Source organism: Magnolia sinica, chromosome 10 (genome assembly GCF_029962835.1).
Source record: "Magnolia sinica isolate HGM2019 chromosome 10, MsV1, whole genome shotgun sequence".
NCBI classification, from domain to species: Eukaryota; Viridiplantae; Streptophyta; class Magnoliopsida; order Magnoliales; family Magnoliaceae; genus Magnolia; species Magnolia sinica.
In genome coordinates, this window is record NC_080582.1 from 11,850,624 (window position 1) to 11,872,042 (window position 21,419).

The 21,419-nt window shown below is 39.0% G+C and overlaps 1 protein-coding gene, 1 long non-coding RNA gene and 1 other non-coding gene across 3 annotated transcripts; 2 read left to right on the forward strand and 1 right to left on the reverse strand.

Moving 5' to 3' along the window:
• The first annotated feature begins 447 nt into the window (after positions 1–447).
• Positions 448–1,812, forward strand: LOC131257986 (S-adenosylmethionine decarboxylase proenzyme). The gene has a single exon (XM_058258998.1). The coding sequence runs from the start codon at positions 611–613 to the stop codon at positions 1,679–1,681; it is 1,071 nt and encodes a 356-aa protein (XP_058114981.1). The 5' UTR covers positions 448–610; the 3' UTR covers positions 1,682–1,812.
• Positions 1,813–4,031: 2,219 nt separating this feature from the next.
• Positions 4,032–15,808, reverse strand: LOC131257987 (uncharacterized). Its single transcript, XR_009177751.1, has 3 exons — positions 15,431–15,808; positions 13,405–14,578; positions 4,032–4,116 (listed from the first exon to the last, which is right to left on the reverse strand). It is a non-coding gene; the product is annotated as an uncharacterized LOC131257987 (long non-coding RNA).
• On the forward strand, positions 11,167–11,273 carry LOC131217914 (small nucleolar RNA R71). The gene has a single exon (XR_009157499.1). It is a non-coding gene; the product is annotated as a small nucleolar RNA R71 (small nucleolar RNA).
• Positions 15,809–21,419: the final 5,611 nt, after the last annotated feature.

The following is a 21,419-nucleotide window of genomic DNA, read 5'->3' on the forward strand; positions in this document are numbered from 1 at the left end:
CAAGAAGTTCCGATCTGCTGCTTACTCCAACGTAAGTGACCTCTCCTAATTTACTTCTCTTACATCTTGTGGCTACATAGAATTTCCACAAAACTCTTGGAATCTGGGAGTGAACATAACAAATCTCACTCTGTTAGACTCACATCATTGAAGTCTTTCATCAGGATTTTTGTTGACACGACTAATCACCAACAACTGGTTGTATACCATGTTCCTCCATTTATGCCTTGTGAAAAGGGTTGAAGGTTACCATAAATTGGTTGTAGGTGATTAGTTCAAAGGCATCTTTGGACGCCAGTACCAACACTAGGATTTTTATTTTTCCTTTTCCTATCCCAACCTTTCCTTTTCTTTTCTTTTCTTTTCTTTTCTTCTTCTTCGTCTGTGAATGCTAACCTAAGTGGCCTATGTTCGTTTCACTTGCAGTGTGCACGGAAGCCATCCTGACGCCCCTAACCCTGATATAATCTCCTGAAGCACTCTAATAACCAACCCTATCATTTTTTAATTTCTGTTTCCGTTTTAGCTGCTCATCTTCTCCTCTCTTTCTCTGCTCCTCTTCTTGTGACTTTCTCTGCTCCCGGCACTTCATTTTCTCTTCACTTCAGAGATGGCCTTCCCTGTCTCTGCCATTGGATTTGAGGGCTATGAAAAGAGGCTGGAGATCTCTTTCTTCAAGCCATTCATCTTTGCTGATCCCCAAGGGAAGGGCCTCCGTTTGCTCTCCAAATGTCAAATTGATGAGATACTGAAACCTGCCGAGTGCACGATAGTGTCATCCCTGTCAAACGATCACGTAGACTCATATGTCCTCTCCGAGTCTAGCCTCTTTGTTTATCCCTACAAAATCATAATCAAAACATGCGGCACCACAAAGCTGCTGCTCTCAATTCCACCAATCCTCAATCTGTCTAAATCTCTGTCCCTCTCTGTAAAAGCTGTTACATACACTCGCGGAAGCTTCATATTTCCGGGGGCTCAGCCATTTCCTCACCGCAACTTCTCAGAGGAGGTGACCATCCTCAATGACCACTTTGGCAACCTCGGCTCTGGTGGCAAGGCCTATGTGATGAGCAGTCTTGTTGAATCCCAGCAGTGGCACATTTATTCTGCTTGCGCAGCATCAGCGGCCGAAGATGGTGGCCCGCTTTGCACTCTGGAAATGTGCATGACTGGTCTGGATACGAAGCTGGCCTCTGTATTCTACAAGACGAAAACAAGCTCAGCAGCAGAGATGACTACAGCCTCAGGCATACGGAAGATTCTGCCCGGTTCTGATATATGTGATTTTGAGTTTGACCCATGTGGCTACTCCATGAACAGCATTGAGGGAGTTGCGATCTCAACCATCCATGTTACGCCAGAAGATGGCTTTAGCTATGCAAGCTTTGAAGCAGCGGGTTGCAATGCGAAGGAGGTCAATCTGGGCCAATTGGTTGAGAGGGTGCTGGCCTGTTTCCAACCGGCAGAGTTTTCTATTGCTATACATGCGGTAGGAGGCGAGGAGATGGGATGGGTGGGAGAAGAGCTGGATGACGTGACAGGGTACGTGTGCGGGAAGAGGAGCATGCAGGAGCTTGGAGAAGGGGCTTGCGTGGTCTACCAGAGTTACAAGGCTGGCGGATGCGGGTCCCCAAGATCCATCCTCAAATGCTGGAAAGAAGAGGAAGAAGAAGAATAAGTCTAGCAGCAGCAGTTTAAATCTAATTAGTAGTAGTAGTAGTATAGATATGAATAAGAAGTTACTGTACTGGTGGAGTGTTATGTGCTTTGGGAGTCATTTGGATGAATAGATTTTTATTTTCCTGTCAATTTTTTACTATATTCCTATATGTTGTTGATATGATGTTTTATACTTCATTCTCAATACCGATTTGGTACCACCCATGGCCCATTCGATGAGCGGACCAACCTGAATTTTGGGCTAGAGGTATTTACACTTGCATGAGTCGTTTGGAGGGAGACCAACGTTGACGTGGGCAAACTTCTGTGGGCCCCACCACTCGATTTTGCCCCATCATTTTTAGGACATGAACTCAGAACTGACCTTATTAGCAGGTTGGATGGCAAGTGGGGCCCACCTAGGAAGGATTCAACAGTGGGTGGGATCGGATTAGGTATTCATCTCCACCGTGGGGCCCACCTTGATACATTGGTGATTGATCGTCTCATCTCACCATTAAAAGTAATGTTTATTTGCCATCACTTGTTGATAATGTTAAGAAGAAACGGATCAAGGGATAATACAAACATCAGGTTCATCCAAACTTGGAAATCGGATTGTACCAAGTAAACTATGTTGGGCTAAGGGTTTGAGACGATAATTGAACCATATCCAAAGCAAGTCTCCAGTACCATGATCTCCACCGTTGAAACCTTTATGGGCCTCACAGTGATCGTTGGAACCTTTCCGGGCCTTTCAACCATTTTATATAGGCTGGTAAAATTATCTGGTAAAATGGATGGAGGGAGTGGATAAAATATATAAATCATGGTGGACCTCACTACCTAGCCATTGAATACCAACATGATGCATGACCCATAGATCATAACCATAAAATCCCTTTGTTTTTTTTTTTTTTTCCACTTCACTAAAGTCATTACAATCATTTCAAAAAAATAAACTAATACCTCTATTATCTCACCGTTATCATTAAGCTGCACAGCAATCACACTATGTTTGAGTGCTGATCAAAACATGTTGGATATTTCAATGGATGTTGAAACTCTCTTTTCCTTCACGTGTGTTTAAAAGAATCTACGTTTCAATGGATTTAAATTACCATACGCTTTGAATTGTTTGTGAACTCGGTAATCTATGAATGCTGATTTTCAGATTGATGTTAAAACTGCTTTTAAAAAAATTAAAAAAAAATTAAATTTTTTTTTTTTAAAAAAAAACAAACTTGAGTTCAAAAGAGCATATTTTTCGACATTGAAGATAAATTACCAAATGCCTTCAATTGTCTTTGGGCCCAATTGCAATGTTTGTGTGGCATCCAAACTGTGCATCAAATGCACCCCAACATGAAGATGGGATGCCCAAAAATCAAGCTAAGCAATACTCAAGTGAGCCGCACCATAAAAAACAATGTAAAAGTGCTCCTTACCCTAGAAATACAAGGTGTGGCAGCTTGGTTTTTTGGGGCATCCCTTCATCAAATTGGATACAGGCCATGGTGCGCGTGACAGACAATCTAGTTTATGGTGGGCCTTGTTAGTTAATGGTAAGCCATGGGCTAGACCGGGAATCTTGTTAATGGTGGACCCCAATAGCTAACATTAAACCAACGGCTAGATGAGGGGGAAGTATGTGTGTGTGTGTGTGTGTTGGGAGTTGACTCGGTTAGTGTTGCTCCGATGGGTTGACTTGAGGACTTAAATAGGCTTTTACATGACTCGACTCATTATTTAATAATCAAATTAATATTATTTATAAGTATTGTAAATAGTGATATGGGTAAAATATCTATGCTCCACAAAATATGAGAAACGTTTGGGCAATTTTGCCCTCACAATTAATTTTTAGAATTCTAATATTCAAAGAATATGATAATGTTTTTTTAATCAAAGGCATGATATTTTAAGAACTTGAAAATGTAACTGTTGTCCAACTGAAAGCTAAAATTTCACCCACATTGCTAGCCAACGGATTATCTTTTACTTGCAGTAAATCTTTTCACCCAAGTTTTTTTTTCCTGTGATTCTCTTGATCCAACAATGTGCACGCATGAGGGAACATCTTCAAGTGGATGAGATCCACCCCATCAAACAAGTGCATCACCCTGTGTTTGGACTAGGGCTCCAAAACTCAGGATAATTCACAGTAGAAATTCACTTTATATACGCCGGCACTACATCTTGTGCGCTGGAAAAAAGGTGCCGGCAATGCTGCACTTTGTTGTAGTGAATTAGCCAATATGTATCAAGAATTTAAAGTGGCTGATACAACACGTAGAAGTAATATGTAAGGCTTTGGAACTTTGTCTAAGTTCTATTTTCCATCTATTTATGACTGAAAGCAAAAGACATCACCGTGGAGCTGATGTGCATAGCATGGGAGTATCATTCGACATTCATAAACTTCTCCACTTTTACATAAACGGACTTTGAGACCTGCATCAATAGCCGTTTTTAATACAAGCTTGTGTCGATCTAATCCATGATTCTTTGTGAAATGATTCCCAACTAAATAAAACATACAATGAGAAACCAAGATAAGAACTGCAATTATCAATCATAGGCAGGGTCATGCACAAGATGTACACAGGCTGAGTAATAGAGAAAAATAAAAAAGGTAATATTTGCAATAAAAGGTATCATCTACACATTAAAAAACACTCAGTAGATGACCCTAGATCATTCGTGGGTGCACCAAAACTTTAGAGGAGACGGCAGCTGCAGGTTCATGCAATTTTTGCAAGAGTTCACGCTTAAAGTTCAAAAAAGGAAAATTCATAGAGGATAAAACCAACGGATCCCTTAATACATTGCATAAAGTGAGGAGATGATAAACAGAACAAAACAGTCCATCCAAAATAGCAACTAGTACACAAGTTTGACTTTTTTCTTCAAATTCGATAACTTAAAACAACCGCTTACATATTTTAATCTTTAAAAAAAAACCATGCATTATCTAAGTACATTAAAAAAATCGTATAAGGGACTCATTAGCAGATACAGTTTCTGAATGCAGTGAGAAATCTTGTCAAAATAAAAAAATAAAAAGGAAGGAAAAGAAGAAGAAGAAAAGAAAAGAAAAACAGAAACAATGGTTCAACAAAACTATGTCAGGCGTTCAAAACCCCATTTGAATTAGAATTCCAAGTCTTTGTGCAGCGAATACCTTATGCAAATATCCAAGAATCTACGTTGAGTACTCCAGTTTTTCCTAATGATCCAATTATTGTAGGTTGTCTATATCTGCATCTATCTGTGTTTTGCAATTTAAAGAGCAAGATCATGAGACTCATGAAAAAGGTTTTGATACAAGATTTCTTGGTTTAGCCATGAATAACAAAATGATGTCACATTTCTAAGAATATTGTAAACTAACCATAAGACATCCACAACTCAAGGAGGTTTAGAATGACTCTATAATTGTGAGTGGAATAAGTTTTGTGCAGATGATTGACTCTCTTCCACCTTCCCTGTAGTACATATTATCTCACAAAGTTGCATATGTTTTATAATTCTACTGCAGTATCAGTTGGCATTTGAACGGTGCAGACTTGCAGGATTATTTATTTTCTTTTGGACAATTAGAGTCTTTTACAAAATGAGAGTTTGTGTTCCATAAACAATTTTATTTCAGTTGCCAAATTGCTAATTACATGATATATCTGCTTGCATCATCTTTATGTACTCATTTGTGTTGACTATCACTATATGACCATTTTCCTTAGTCTAGTTTCAACATTGTTTACTATTTGTTATGCAGGAGAGGCCTCACATGTTTATATTTGTTCCTAGCGGAAACAGGTAAGAAACAAAGATTTTCTTGTTATATGGTACCATTTATATGGAATGATTTGCTTCTTTTTTAGGCAAAAGCAGTGAAGAAGCTTCTTAAGAAGATCCCACAGAATATAGAATAAGGCTTGAGGGAGTTACTGTATAAGTGGTTTACATGCTATTGAGGGTCAAATATTTGATATTAAACTTCAGTTATTACCTAAATTAATAAACATGATATTGTTTAACAGCCTATTTTAATCGTGTTTGTGTTATAAGGTGAATTCAAGAGCCTGGACTCCTAGTCCTTACTCTTGCTCAGGTTGTAGACTCTCAAGAGTTTCAACTCCCAGTCAAGAGTTCGAGTACCCATAGGTGGTGGACCAAGATCGAGGAATTTACAGATCCGAGAAAATCAAGTAATGGAAGTCCACGGGGCTTGAAAATCGTCCAGAATGCAAGATCACAGAGTTCCCATCATCCGTTCAGTTCAAAACTTTATATCTAGCCTGAGGACCATAAATTAACCGTATATGTCGAAATTCATCCCTTGAATCCCTGTAAAAGTGGCTCAAAGGACAGACAATCCCATGAATCATCAATCTGGGCCTACTTGATACCTGGATATGCTACAATTTTGGTCTCAACCACTTGAATTAGACGGGAAGATAGATGGACGGTGTGGATTTGTTAAAAACATCAAAGAAGGCCACACCATGCATTATGCAAGTGCACAGCATGGATGTGGGCGCTGTGCACTGAACTGGTCAAAGCAGTCAAAAACTGTTGACCCGCGAAATTCCGTCTCCCGACTTGCGGTTGGGTCTCTGTGGGCCACCATCTTGGCCCAGATGATTAATCTGGACCGTCCATTAGAACCCCAAGATCCGTCTTACCTAGCTGGGTGAAAAAAATCCAAGAAACAGCTAGGATGGGTTCCGAACCGTTCAAAGGCAGGACGGACGGTGGCAAGAAAAATCCTGTGGGCCACACCGAATCCAAGCCGAAACCATCCATTTCCAATTGGTTTTTCGACACGCATTCAATGGACGGACTGGATTTCCATGAAGACATCAATCATGGGCCCACCATCACCACAGCGCAAGAACTTGCGCAAGGCCGTGCGTCCGAGAACGCCGGCCACTGTGGGCTGTTCGGTTGGCAAGATTGTGATCGGTTTGACGATCTAAACCGTCCAAAACATCACCAATGTGGGGCCTACCAGGGCCAAGAAGTCTGAACGTCTCAGATCTTGCATGTGAGGCATCCATTGGCCGAAAATCCAAGCCAAACGCAAAATTGGTGCGTTTTCTCTTGCGCATGTCACTGCGCGACCACCCTTGTGCGTAAAGAGCTGCGTTTTCAGCCTCCACCGACATCATGGCTTCTATAAAAGGGAGAGAGAAAAAAAGATTCAGGCTATCTTGGACGTGTGAAGTTTTTGAGAGAGAGGGAGAGAAAGCATGGAGTAAACGGCCAGCCCAAAGAGTTTTTCCTTCCCTTCTCTTAATTCTTTTATCATGTTATGTTTCCTTGAGATTTCTTTAGCCTAATCATGTCTGGCTAAGCCTCTTAGCTAGGGCTAAGAGGTGAAGCTTATAGTGAGATGGGAGACTTTTTTTTATACCTTTGATTTAAGTTTAAGTTGAACTGATTTTGATTCTAGTTTGATTATAAGGAATGCCTTTAGTTTATGGTTTGTTGTGACTTAAATTACAATGGATCTGCGATAGCTTTGGGTATTTTCTATGCATACGCAGAGGTTATGATCGTAGGAACCCTGTTGTTCACCATCGTCTCATGGGCATGGTTGGATGATTGAATCCTTTCTAACGTTCATAACTCTCTCAAATTGGATGTGGATTGGTTAAATTCTATTGTTTACCTTGTCTCCTGGCCATGGTTTTGTGATGGAATCAACTCTAATTCTCATGTCTAATTCTCATACCTCTTATCTCTTGAAAACTGGATCAAAGGAAGTTCAAATTTGGTTTTTATGGTTATATCTTCCGACTAGATGAAGATGAGACTCTTAAGTCCAGTTGTGTTCTTGAATCAAGCATAGATCTCCCTGATCTCTACAAGTGGATGCTCTGAAACCCTAGTTTCCCACCTTTGAATTTCACAAATTTTAGTTAATTAAATTCACAATTATTCCCTTCCTTTTCCCTGGTTTACATACATCTTCTTCTTGTTCTACTTCTAGTTATTTTTAGATTACGTACAAGGTACACTCCCTGTGGATTCGACCTCGATCTTACCAAGATTATTACTACATCGCAACCCTATACTTGGAGTGCCGTTGCCGGGGATTCACGGTTACGTTTTTTTGAAATTAACTAGTTTTAGAATTAAGTTAAGATTAAGTTTTTTTTTTTTTCTAGATTTAGGTTTTTCTATTTGATTTTTAAAACCTAATTTTCCTGTTTTGTAGGACCCTAATATAAGCTTTCTAAATTGGTAATCTCCTTCTAATTTTTCTTCCTTTCTATTTCTAGATTAGGATTTGTTTTATAGAAACTTTCTAATTCTAGGTTTTTTTAATTTTTAGAAACTTTCTTATTTTCTAATTTAGGTTTAGAACTTTCCTAATTTGTTTTAGAAATTTTCTATTTTCTTTTAGAAATTTTCCCTTTTTAGAAACTAGTTTACTTTCTATTTTAGGATCTCTTGCTATTTTTAGACTTTTTATCTTTAGAAACTAATTTGGTTTGTTTTATTTTACAAGATCTAACTTAGGAACTTCGAATTTGGTAACTTCCTTCCAACACTTCTCTCTTTCATTTCCTAGATTTCTATTCTTTTCTTTCCTTTAGGTTTAGGTTAGAATCTGTGATTGAGGGCTGTGAGTGTTTCATGCCCAAGTGGGTCCGTGACAATACTCGACGTCTCTTGATTGAAGGAGGATTGGTTGAGGGGTTGACTATCCATCGCAGGACTAGACACCGCTCGAGATCCCCATAGTTAATTGCAATGATGGCTGCAAACCAACTTCTTCTACCCCAACCTAGGGTGGAGGACATCCAAGATGAGAATGAGGTGCATCAAGCACCCCCGTCTCGTACTTTACGAGATTATTTACAACCGGCGGGGGTAAGCACGCCCTCATGCATGGTTTTTCTTGAAAATACAGGACACATGGATATCAAGCCAGGAGTGATCCAACTCCTTCCTAAACTTTATGGGCTTGTGTAAGAAAATCCATATTTACACCTAAAGGAGTTTAATGAGATCATAGCCACTTTATATTTTCCAAATGTATTTGAGTACACAGTCAGGCTGAAACTCTTTCCTTTTTCTTTGAAAGAGAAAGATAAGACATGATTGCATTCACTACGTCTTAAATCTATTGGCACATGGAATGATATGTAAAGGGAGTTCATAAAGAAATTTTTTCCACATCATAAAATGAACACCCTTAGAAAATCAATCATGAACTTCGCCCAAAAGGAGGATAAAACATTCTTCCAATGTTAGGAAAGGTTCAAGGATCTTGTCAGTTCATGCCCACAACACGGTTTTGAAACGTGGAGCATTACACACTTTTTCTATGATGGACTGACATCTTCCATGCACCAATTGGTTGAGACGATGTGCAATGGAGAATTCATGAATAAAAATGTCGATGATATATGGGACTACTTGGATAGACTTGCTGAAAACGCACAATCATGGGACACATACCCAAAATCAAGCACCATGTCTAGGCCGACTCAATCTAAGGAGAGGGGTGGAATGTATCTCCCGAAAGAGGATGATGATATCAATTCTAAAGTGACTAATCTCATAAGGAAATTCGAGGCCATGGAATTAAAGAAGGATAAGGTTAATGACATTGTTTGCAGTATTTGTGATGACAACATTCACACAACTGAAAATTGTCCAACAATTCCTGCCTTTCGAGGGTTGCTGAATGAGGAATCTAATGCCGTGAATAATTATCAAAGACTTTTCAATAGACCTACGTCCAATACATACAATCCTAGTTGGAGAAATCATCCAAACTTTAGTTGGAGGAATGGACAAACTGCTACCCCTCAAGGTTTATTTAATCAAATTCCAGAACAAGAGAAACCTCAACAGGACTCGGTTTTAAAAGATTTTCAAAAGCAAGAGCTTTTCAATCAAGGTATGCTACAAGCCTTTCAAGACTTTACAAAAGTGATACAAGGACTTAAGGCTGAAAATACAATTGAGAATAAGGGGAGCCTCCCAGTTCAACTTCTTCCCAATCCAAAAGTGCAATATGAAGTTAGCGACCTAAGCTCTTCAAATCAGATGGAGCAAGCTAAATCTATCACCACTCTTAGGAGTGGAAAGATCATTGACAAAACCATTCCGGTTATGGCTGAAAAGCCTAAGGAACTGGAAAATGAAGATGATGGATCTAGCCATGCTCCACAAGAATTAGAACCAAAACCTCAAGGGAAGCCGGTTGTTCCATTTCCCCAACGGTTAGTTGCACCAAAACTTCTCTCTAACTCTCAGGACATTTTAGAGGTGTTGAAACAAGTGAAGGTCAATATTCCTCTACTTGAAAACAAGTGAAGGTCAATAATACACACACAACCTCTACTTAATGTTGTGAAACAAATACCTTCATATGCCAAATTCCTACAACTGATATGACTATGGAGTTAAACATATCCCTGTCATGAGTAAGTCATATTTCCGAAAGACATACTCATGACATCAAGTAAAGGAATATTGACCTTCACTTGTTTCAACACCTCTAGAATGTCTTGAGCGTTAGAGTGAGGTTTTGGTGCAACCAACCGTTGCGGAAATGGAACAACCGGCTTCCCTTGAGGTTCTGGTTCTAATTCTTGTAGAGCATGGCTAGATCCATCATCTTCGTCCTTTTCCGGTTCCTTAGGATTTTCAGCCCTAACTAGAATGGTTTTGTCAATGATCTTCCCACTCTTAAGAGTGGCGATAGATTTAGCTTGCTCCATCTAATTTGAAGAACTTGGGTCGCTAACTTCATATTGCGGTTTTAGATTGGGAAGAGGTTGAGCTGAGAGGCCCCCCTTATTCCCAATCGTATTTTCAGCCTTAAGTCCTTGTATCGCTTTTGTAAGGTCTTGAAAGGATTGTAGCATACCCTGATTGAAAAACTCTTGCTTTTGAAAATGTTTTAGAACCGAGTCCTCTTGAGGTTTCTCTTGTTGTGGAATTTGATTAACTAAACCTTGAGGGGTAGCAGTTTGTCCATTCCTCTAACTAAAGTTTGGATGATTTCTCTAATTAGGATTGTATGTATTGGAGGTAGGTCCATTGAAAGGTCTTTGGTAATTGTTCACGGTATTGGATTCCTCATTCAGCAACCCTCGAAAGGCAGGTATTGTTGGATAATTTTCAGTTGTGTGAATGTTGCCATCACAAATACCGCAAACAGTTTCATTAACCTTATCCTTCTTTAATTCCATGGCCTCGAATTTCCTTATGAGATTAGTCACTTTAGAATTGATATCATCATCCTCTTTTAGGAGATACATTCCACCCCTCTCCTTAGATTGAGTCGGCCTAGACATGGTGCTTGATTTTGGGTATGTGTCCCATGATTGTGCGTTTTCAGCAAGTCTATCCAAGTAGTCCCACACATCATCGACATTTTTATTCATGAATTCCCTATTGCACATCGTCTCAACCAATTGGTGCATGGAAGATGTCAGTCCATCATAGAAAAAGTGTGTAATGCTCCACGTTTCAAAACCGTGTTGTGGGCATGAACTGACAAGATCCTTGAACCTTTCCCAACATTGGAAGAATGTTTCATCCTCCTTTTGGGCGAAGTTCATGATTGATTTTCTAAGGGTGTTCATTTTATGATGTGGAAAAAATTTCTTTATGAACTCCCTTTGCATATCATTCCATGTGCCAATAGATCTAGGACGTAGTGAATGCAACCACGTCTTAGCTTTCTCTTTCAAAGAAAAGGGAAAGAGTTTCAGCTTGACTGTGTTCTCAGATACGTTTGGAAAATATAAAGTGGCTATGATCTCATCAAACTCTTTCAGGTGTAAATATGGATTTTCTGACTCAAGCCCATGAAATTTAGGAAGGAGTTGGATCACTCTTGGCTTGATATCTATGTGTCCCGTATTTTCAGGAAAAACCATGTATGAGGGCGTGTTTACCCCCGCCGGTTGTAAATAATCTCGTAAAGTACGAGACGGGGGTGCTTGATGCACCTCATTCTCATCCTGGATGTCCTCCACCCTAGGTTGGGGTAGAAGAGGTTGGTTTGCAGCCATCACTTCAATAAACTATGGGGATCTCGAGCGGTGTCTAGTCCTGCAATGGATAGTCAACCCCTCAACCAATCCTCCTTCAGTCAAGAAACGTCGAGTGTTGTCACGGACCCACTTGGGCATGAAACACTCGTAGCCCGTAATCACAGATTCTAACCTAAACCTAAAGGAAAGAAAAGAATAGAAATTTAGGAAACGAAAGAGAGAAGAGTTGGAAGGAAGTTACCAAATTCAAAGTTCCTAAGTTAGATCCTACAAAATAAAACAAACCAAGTTAGTTTCTAAAGATAAAAAGTCTAGAAATAGCAAGAGATCCTAAAATAAAAAGTAAACTAGTTTCTAAAAAGGGAAAATTCCTAAAACGAAATAGAAAATTTCTAAAACGAATTAGGAAAGTTCTAAACCTAAATTAGAAAATAAGAAAGTTTCTAAAAATAAAAGAAAACCTAGAATTAGAAAGTTTCTATAAAACAAATCCTAATCTAGAAATAGAAAGGAAGAAAAATTAGAAAGAGATTACCAATTTAGAAAGCCTATATCAGGGTCCTACAAAACAGGAAAATTAGGTTAGTTTCTAGAAATCAAACAGAAAAACCTAAATCTAGAAAAAAAAAACCTAACCTTAACATAATTCTAAAACTAGTTAATTTCAGAAAAACGTAACCGTCAATCCCCGGCAACGACGCCAAAAACTTATTCACACCCCAAATATAGGGTTGTGATGTAGTAATAATCTTAGTAAGACCGAGGTCGAATCCACAGGGACTATACCTTGTACGTAATATGAAAATAACTCGAACTAGAACTAGAAGAAGATGTATCTAAACCAGGGAAAAGGAAGGGAATAATTGTGAATTTAATTAACTAAAATTTGTAAAATTCAAAGGTGGGAAACTAGGGTTTCAGAGGATCCACTTGTAGAGATCAAGGAGATTTATGCTTGATTTAAGAACACAACTGGACTTAAGAGTCCCATCTTCATCCAGTCGGAAGATATAACCATGAAAATCAAATCTGAACTTCCTTTGATCCAGTTTTCAAGAGATGAGAGGTATGAGAATTAAACTTGATTCCATCACAAAATCATGCCCAGGAGACAAGGTAAACAACAGAATTTAACCAATCCACATCCAATTTGAGAGAGTTATCAACATTAGGGAGGATTCAATCATCCAACCATGCCCATGAGACTATGGTGAACAACAGGGTTCCTACGATCATAACCTCTACGTATGCATAGAAAATACTTAAATCTACCGCAGATCCATTGTAATTTAAGTCACAACAAAGTATTAAAAACTAAAGGCATTCCTTATAATCAAACTAGAATCAAAATCAGTTCAACTTAAACTTAAATCAAAGGCATAAAGAAAAGTTTCCCATCTCACTACAAGCTTCACCTCTTACCCTAGCTAAGAGGCTTAGCCAGACATGATTAGGCTAAAGAAATCTCAAGGAAACATAACATGATAAAAGAATTAAGAGAAGGGGAGGAAAAACTCTTCGGGCTGGCCGTTTACTCCATGCTCTCTCCCTCTCTCTCAAAAACTTCACACGTCCAAGATCCAAAGACATGCATACAGGAAAATTGCAACATGTGTATGGTCTTGAAGACAATAAGTACATCTCAAATAATGCTCGATGGCATGAATTATACTATAATAAGAGGATTAAGATGTTGTTTATAGCTATTAACCTCATCCTCCTCAGATACACTCTCAGAGGAGCAATCACTTGATTCAACTTTCTTTTCCGAGGCAACAGTAGGTACATTCTTTGAGACAGTGCAGTCATTTTCTTTGCTTGGGAGGCAACCTTTTTCAGTAAAAGAGTAACAAGTGAGAGTTTTCATCAACCAGCAAATAATAGTGCATACTACTAACATTGTCCTCATCTGAGCTGTTGTCAGTATCAGAACTGTCTCTTGATTCTTGTTTCTTCTTGGAAACTGCAGTAGAACCATTCTTAGCAGAGGGCTGGCTTTCCAAAACAACGACTTCTACGAGCCCACACCAACCTGCTACATGCTGGGACTTTTCATAAGCTTTAGAAACTTCATGATTTTTCCTTGAGAAGGCTGCATACACCCAGATGCAATTCTCGAATATGGACAGCCACCCATGCCAATGTACATCTATCGGTTAACTGATCAAAGAAATAGGCTTGTCCATTCATCCACTAGGTCACACCCCTCCCAGCTGCATGTTCCTGATTTTTTGGTTCGGGCGAGTCACGCTGGGCCATGATTGATGAAGGGCCTAGATATTACACAGGCCCCAAATCAATCCCAGTGCTTGGAAGGTACGAAACTGGGGTCCACTTCCTATAATTGACCCATCAGCTGAATTATCACAAGCACGGGATCTATTTAAAGAATTAATGAAGCTTAAATGTGCCTAAGCAGTCAGACAAGCAAAATAGGAGGGAGGGAATAAACAAACATGCATCATGTATTCAACCAAACTGAGAGAGAAGCTCTAACTAAAGCGTTATTATAGGAACTGATCTGACCAGCCAGATTACTGAGGATTTGGTCGTTGGCTGTTGGCTGCAGACCCGATCTGACGGCGCTGGATTACTGAGGATTTGGCGGTCGGCTGCAGACACCCTCGATCCCCACTCCAACAGTTCTTTACTAGTGTCATCCTTGTGCACAATCACCTCGATGAAGCACAAGCAGTTCTTCATGGGCCATGTTGCCTTCTCAGTGGCTTCTTCTAGTTCCTGCTCACAATGTACCTACGCACAAGTGAAACCTCTAAGAATTGCCAATGCAAGCGATCACCCACATATTCTTTCCAGCCTGTGCATAACCCAATGTCGCTCCCACGGACCATCCGATCGATCCATACTGCATTTGGAATGCGTACCTGTAATGTCCCCATCTGTATTTCTTAGTTTCATTCATCAAAGTGAATAAACAGAGGAATGCCCTATCCGCACAAACACATGGTCTAAAGTGGTATATGTGTGGGATCACTGCCTCTAATGAGGTGGACCAATGTTGATTGTTCCCCTCCCATATATCAGGCTAGTCCATTCATGGATGGGCCAAAAAAGTATGAAAGAAACAGAGAGATTAAATGTACAACAGTGGTATGACATGTTCTTGTGTCGTCCACCTCAGTCGGCTAGGCGGGTCCCTGCCGGTGAAAAAGAAAAAGAAAAAAACCTTAGGCTTTACGTACTTCATGTCCTGTTTAGCTACACTGGATTGAGAAAAGGCCTTCTTTATGCATAGAACCACACCAGTCACCAATGGTCCATATTCAACAAACACCAGGGGAAGTGGCCCACCAGATGAGTGGACTAGACAACTATGTTTGCATGGGCACATTTGCAGTACACCAAGTTGGTAAGTGTTGTGAAGAGAACCCTCAAACCCCGCATAAGGAGTCCAGTCCCACCACCCATGTGGACATTTCTCATTGCCAAGTTAATTTCTGTAACCTAGACAGTGAGTCACCAAAATCACACACTTGAATTCCAACGGTTGCAAATTTTTTTAATCGCTAAATAAGTAAAATCCCAACAGAGAAAAGTAACCTACTGAGAAGGAGAGAGTTGATCCTGTGGCCTATTTCCCAACTAGAAAAAAAAAAAAAAAACCAGATACATTTCTACCAGAGAAGAAAAGAGAGAAAATTCAGTAGCAGTTAGCATTGGAGCTTCTGAAATAAAATTGTTTTAAAAAACTGAAATTTAAATGAGAAATCCTTAACTGCGACTTCTCAATTCATATATTAAATCCTTTGCCATAAGACAAGGTCTGCAAGACAATTTTCCCCTTTATTGCATTCATCAAAGAGATTCAGGACAATCCCAATATACCAAAGCACTGCTTGTGTGACACAGGAAATCAACACACTGCAATTAAAAAAAAAAAAAACTGAAACTAAGTGCAAAACCTAGAAAATTAAATAACAGCTGTTAGATCCCAAACCCTCATCTTCGAATAGCAAGCAAGTAGAAATCCAAAAAACACAACAACCAAAAAAGAAAATGAGCATAATCAAAACGAGATTAACAAAGATTCAATCAACACAAAATTCAAAACTCCAATGACAGATCGAGAACTCAAACCCTAATTTTGAACAAAAAGAAAACGAAAATCCTAGAATAAAATAAAATCAAAATAAGCAAAAAGTGAAGAATCACATGAAATTCAAGCGAAAGAAAGAGGGTTGTGAAACCCTAATTTCCAGAGAAAAATTACAAACCTCAGAAAATCGACAAACAAGATCATCCAATAGAATGAGAGAGATGTACCATAAGCACAATATCCATTTTCATTTTCTACAAAGTATACAGAGGAAGATGAGCGCAAATGGGAGGAGATTTGGGCTGCCGAGTCCGTGAAGGGAGAGGGAGCATGAGCACGGGAGAGTGAGAGGAATGGAGAGGGAGAGGGAGCGCGGGAGAGTGAGCGCAAACGCCGGAGAGAGAGAGAGAGAGAGAGAGAGAGAGAGAGAGAGAGAGAGAGAGAGAGAGACGGTTAGGTCCGGGGCCTTGTTTTGAGGGTTTTTTTATTTTTATCTGAAACGGCTTAAACCTGTTTCAAATTTAAAACGGCTAAAATCTGTACCTAAACCAAAAATATGCCCGTTCCAAACCTGAAATTTTGGTGTAGTGTCATCTGCATGAAGTCCTGTTTCTGAGTGCCAATCTCTTTCCTTTTCCTCACTTCATCAACAAGATGCCGGTCAGTTTCTTCCGACACTAAATACCATAAGAGAAAAAAAAAAGAAAAAAAAAGAATTGACTTGCATGTGTGGTTGGTCCCATTTGAAGCTAAAAGAATGACTAGTTGTCCACAGTTGACGTACATGTGTGGTCCACTAGATGAACAATCATTGAAGGTGGTGGGAATCCCTATCCTAATTCAAAACAGGATGTGGCAGGAAACCTTCTTTGAGTTTGGATAGAATTCCTGTCCACAACCAATGGATGATGCAATCCCATGCATACCGAAGGAGAAGACAGGAGTAATAATCAGTATAGAACTCATAAGTATTAGCTTACAAATTGGTAAGATTCTAACTCCCAATGAAATCATGTATCTTTCCTGTGAATTGGTTATCAGATGCCCACCTGAAATCCATTAAGATTTTCCAGTGGATATTAACAAATTAAAGGATTGGAAAAAATTGAATTGTTCGAAATCATGGGGCCAACGATCCTAAGCTCTGCATTATGGGCATTAGTCTGTTGCATTCAGAACATTGCCATTTTTCCCATTTTAACACCCATTGGATTCACACCATAATTTGTGCCACTGTTGGTTCAAGAGCAATCAAAGGTGGGGCCCATGATTTTGATGGTTTCCACATTTCGTGTAATCACAAGCTCTTACAAGATCTTCATGTTTCTCAAGTTAGCAAACGTTGAAGGAATCCCGCTGCTATCCATGTATCTGTGAAAAGAGCATACATAGATCATGAATCAAATTGTAAGATTTCTTGTGCTATTATCAGCTGGAGGAATGCTCACATCATCTCATTGGCCGGAGAGTAGCTGTCCATTGAGTTACATTTGTCAAATGGTCAAAGCAGTTAACATGGCTGAAAGGGTGTCTTGAACATCCATGTCATGAACAAGCCAAAATGGAACTAAGAAAGAAAAAATGAGCAATGCATGTTATTAGAAGCTAGCCTCAATTTGGATAACAATCAAATCAAGAAAAGTCAGCCAATTGCAAACTTCAATGACAAACCTGGAATGAAACACGCAAACAGAAAACAAAGACAAAATATAAGGTAAAATAATCACTCAAAAGCCATTAGCATCTAAAGGAACATGAGAAAATAAAAAAGCATATCCAAATAACAGCATCGAAAGTTAAGCTAGAATCAAACATGAAGGGTTCGCAAAAACAGAGGTTACAAGTATTTATGCTAGAATCAAGCACCGAGGATTTGCAGCAACATAGGTGCAAACCTTGACATACATACATACATATTGTGGGTCCTACGACCTACTTAGATGCCTAAACTTACAAACTAGATTGATATGGTAATTGGTGGGTGTTGGGGGAACCGTGGAAGCACACAAAGATGAATGTAGGATAGCAATCAGAAAGCACCAGGCAAAAGGAAGAAGAACACGACAATTTTAACATGGAAAAACCCTTTCGGGAAAAAACCATGGCAAAAAGCGACAAATGATAACTATGAAAGCAGAAATTACAAAGAGAGAAAGCCTACCCGATTTGAACAACCTCGAATCTCACCCTTGCTACACCCCTTTGAAACCCTAGGATGATTTAGAAACCCTTGGAATACCTCCCAATCCCGTTTACACCTGTAGATGTAACTTTTAACTAGTTTAGTGCTAGACAAAATACAAAGTTAATTCAATACACGCAAGCTAGAAAACAGCTAGTATATTCAATAAAGATAATAACAGTTAATAACATTATATCTTTTTTACTTTGGAGGCTTGAAAGGACCTCCCATTTGACGTTACAACTTGCATGAGGTCACCTAAAGATACCCATAGAAAATTGAAAGTTGATTACACAAAAGAAATCACAACTATAGTACACAAGAAATCACATAGTAGATTTCTCATTATCCACATCCAAGCCAATTCTTGCAAGGATTTCATGTCAATTAATTATTTAAACATGGCCTACTTTTGAAAATAAAATATATTCAAATGTGAAATGAAGGAAAATGGGTCAATCGATTTGAAAGTCCACAAAAAATGGAGAAATTGTATGTATTTGTAGACTTTAAAATTGATTGACAAACCAATTAAAGACAATGGTCCACATCTTGATGTTAAAGACAATGGGCGACCATGCTGACTAACAAAGCAAAATAGGTTATCAATAGAAGAAACAAGCACTTTTGCCAGAACTCACATTGAACCTATTTGATTTATATATTGAGGTGCACAGGATGCCACCAGCTGTAAGGCCATTAAAGTAAAGATCATTCGGCCACTTTATTCTAACATCAAGATGTGGAAAACCCTGAAATTAGACCATTTTCTCAAGCTAAAGTAAATATTAGGTTTAAAATACAGAACATGAGATGCAAAATTTAAAATTAAATCAAATAAACTAGTGCAGCAGTTGGCATATAAAAATAAAAAGGTATGACAAGAACTCTTACATTCCTTTTCCAGTTTTTCCTTTCCCTGTGATAGAAACATGCATTTTATTTTTTATTTTTTGGTTAGCTTGTTAGTACACCCACTGTCAGTTCACACTTCACTGTTAGCCACCCCCACTAGGGAATCGATACCAACACCTCAGTGATAGAAACATGCATGTCCTAAAATATCAATTTAAAACAAACACGAATACAATATCCTGAATCTTATCTTTACCTTTCTACAGGTTGACATTGGTTCATTGGAGTAAAATGGTGGATAACCCACAAGCATTTCATACATGATAGCTCCAAGTGACCACCTGTAGAAAAAAAAAAAGATAATTAAGCAAGAATCTCATATATTTTTCCTTTTTCACTTTTGCCTTGCACCACACGCATAATAATCCATCACATTACATAAGGATGATATCCTTGGCTGTTAATGCCAAGTTAAAAACTAAGAAAATAGAAACTTTGTCCAGGTCAGACCTTGTATTATGGCTATAGCAAATCAAAAAAAGAATTGTGTTTTTTGTTCTTTCTTAGTTGCATTTCAAGGGATTTCCCTCCAAATAACCCACACATGTATAAATGTAAACGTTACACAAGCACCCAACTTGATCAAAATTTCAAACGTTGCTCACATTGTATGAGATATTATACGGTGAAAATAGCGATAGAAGCATGACTCAATAGAAATCAGTGATTTATGTCAAATAGCCATTTTTTAATCCATAATGCACTTCTTCAACAAGTACCTGGAGATGTGAAGCAGTTGCTGTAGCTCTGAGTCACCTGGAAAATCTACCATCTAATTGTGCTTAGACAGGAGTACCTGCAATATGTTAAGTACAGTTCTGATTACATCCGGATCCTTCAGAATGTTCAAATCCTGGCGTGCCTGTCCAATAATTTCTGACCATTTCTGCAGATTAGACGACAAGCTTATCAGTAGCAACTTATTGAGGATTGTGCTTGACACTAGTGAAAAGCAGGGGAAGGGAACAAATGAAAGAAAAGATGAACTTTGAAGTTCTAACATCAAGCAAATGCCGACACTTGAAATCTAATCCAAACAAAATTCAGTGACCTGATTTGAAAGTTCCATCAACCTATGGAGATACTCATCCCTCTTCTGTGGATCCGATTATGCTTGAATCATATGACCCACCTGAAAACATGCAAAGCAATAAGTACTCATGACTAGATAGCTGTAAAGTGAAGAATCTCACTATATTTCATTGAAATGGAAAAGCACTCTTATAGAGATGGTACAGGTCTAAAAATAGAATAAACCAAATCTAGAAAATTAATACAAAATCTAAAGAATTACAAGACTAATTACAAATCAAGAATCTATTTACAGATTGTCTTATCTAATAGTAGCAGAAGTTGAAGGTAATGTATAAGGTGGGTGAAAAGCAGCAACACCGCAAATAGCTGTTTGCTATTCCGGAAACGCAAATGTCATCTGCTGGGGATGGGGGAATGGCCTTAAGGTTGTGTAATGCAGGGGCATTTTCACACCAGGCTCGAGTGGGGTTGCCCATGGGATGCAGGGGCACACTTATGGTGGGCGGCCCGTGTGAGGCTGGCCCCATGTGATTAGGGGCCCACGAGGGGGGTTCGGCCGAGGTCCTAACCCATGCGATGTGGGGGCCTGGGCTATGAGATAAAGGGATTGATTCGCCACGCTCTAACAGTTCAAGCTTTTAGAGCAAGTGGTTAATTGTCCTGCATCATTGTGCTTAGGGTACAAAACATTCGATTCATGAAGAGGCCAGAGCTCCAAATTTTAGATCATCCAATCAGGTTGGTTTTCGGGCAACAGCTTCATCCATGATTGGAATGATCCAAAAGGGTCACGGACATAGGCCATGTGTGTACAGAGAAACTCAATATATGGTTTAGATTTCCCTTTCAACAATGGCCCACATGAAAAAACAGATGCATGATGGGGAGTTCCATGACAGGGTACATCTAATGGACAATTTCAATCATGCACACATGCAAGATGCATTAGCATGTGCACCATTTGGATTGGCTGCAGTAAAATCATGACAAGGTGCATCCAATGGACAATTTGGATCGCACACACATGCAAGATGCATTAGCATGGGGCTGTTTGGATTGGCAGTAAAATCATGAGTGGGCACATCTAATGGACAATTTGGATCAAGCACACATGCAAGATGCAGTAGCATGTGTTCTGTTTGGATTGGTGATAAAAAACAGCCAACCAAAGTCATTTCCTCCGAGGACAACCACTCAATTTCTTTTCAAAGGAGGGACCACAGGCACACCAATATTCATTTTCAATGGTAAATGGCTGCCACCAAAACAGGCCCAAAGAAAATGTATATATATTCTCCTTTTCAGTCCATTGAAGAATGGGAATCAAATAAATTTTAATTGTATATTTCTTTGATTTTAAACTAAGAAGATCTAAAGACCAACTAAATTAGATTTACTTGCAGATGAACAGAGTCCTATCATAAAATCAAAGAAAACAGTGGAACTAAACTTTCACTCTAGTTTCAAGCATTGCAAACACAAAAGCCAAACACACTCCAATTGCATTTTCATCTCCTTATGTTACTAAAGAACAAAC

Bases quoted from the DNA above. Each gene is read 5' to 3' on its own strand.
- LOC131257986 (XM_058258998.1), top strand. From the start codon at position 611: ATGGCCTTCCCTGTCTCTGCCATTGGATTTGAGGGCTATGAAAAGAGG.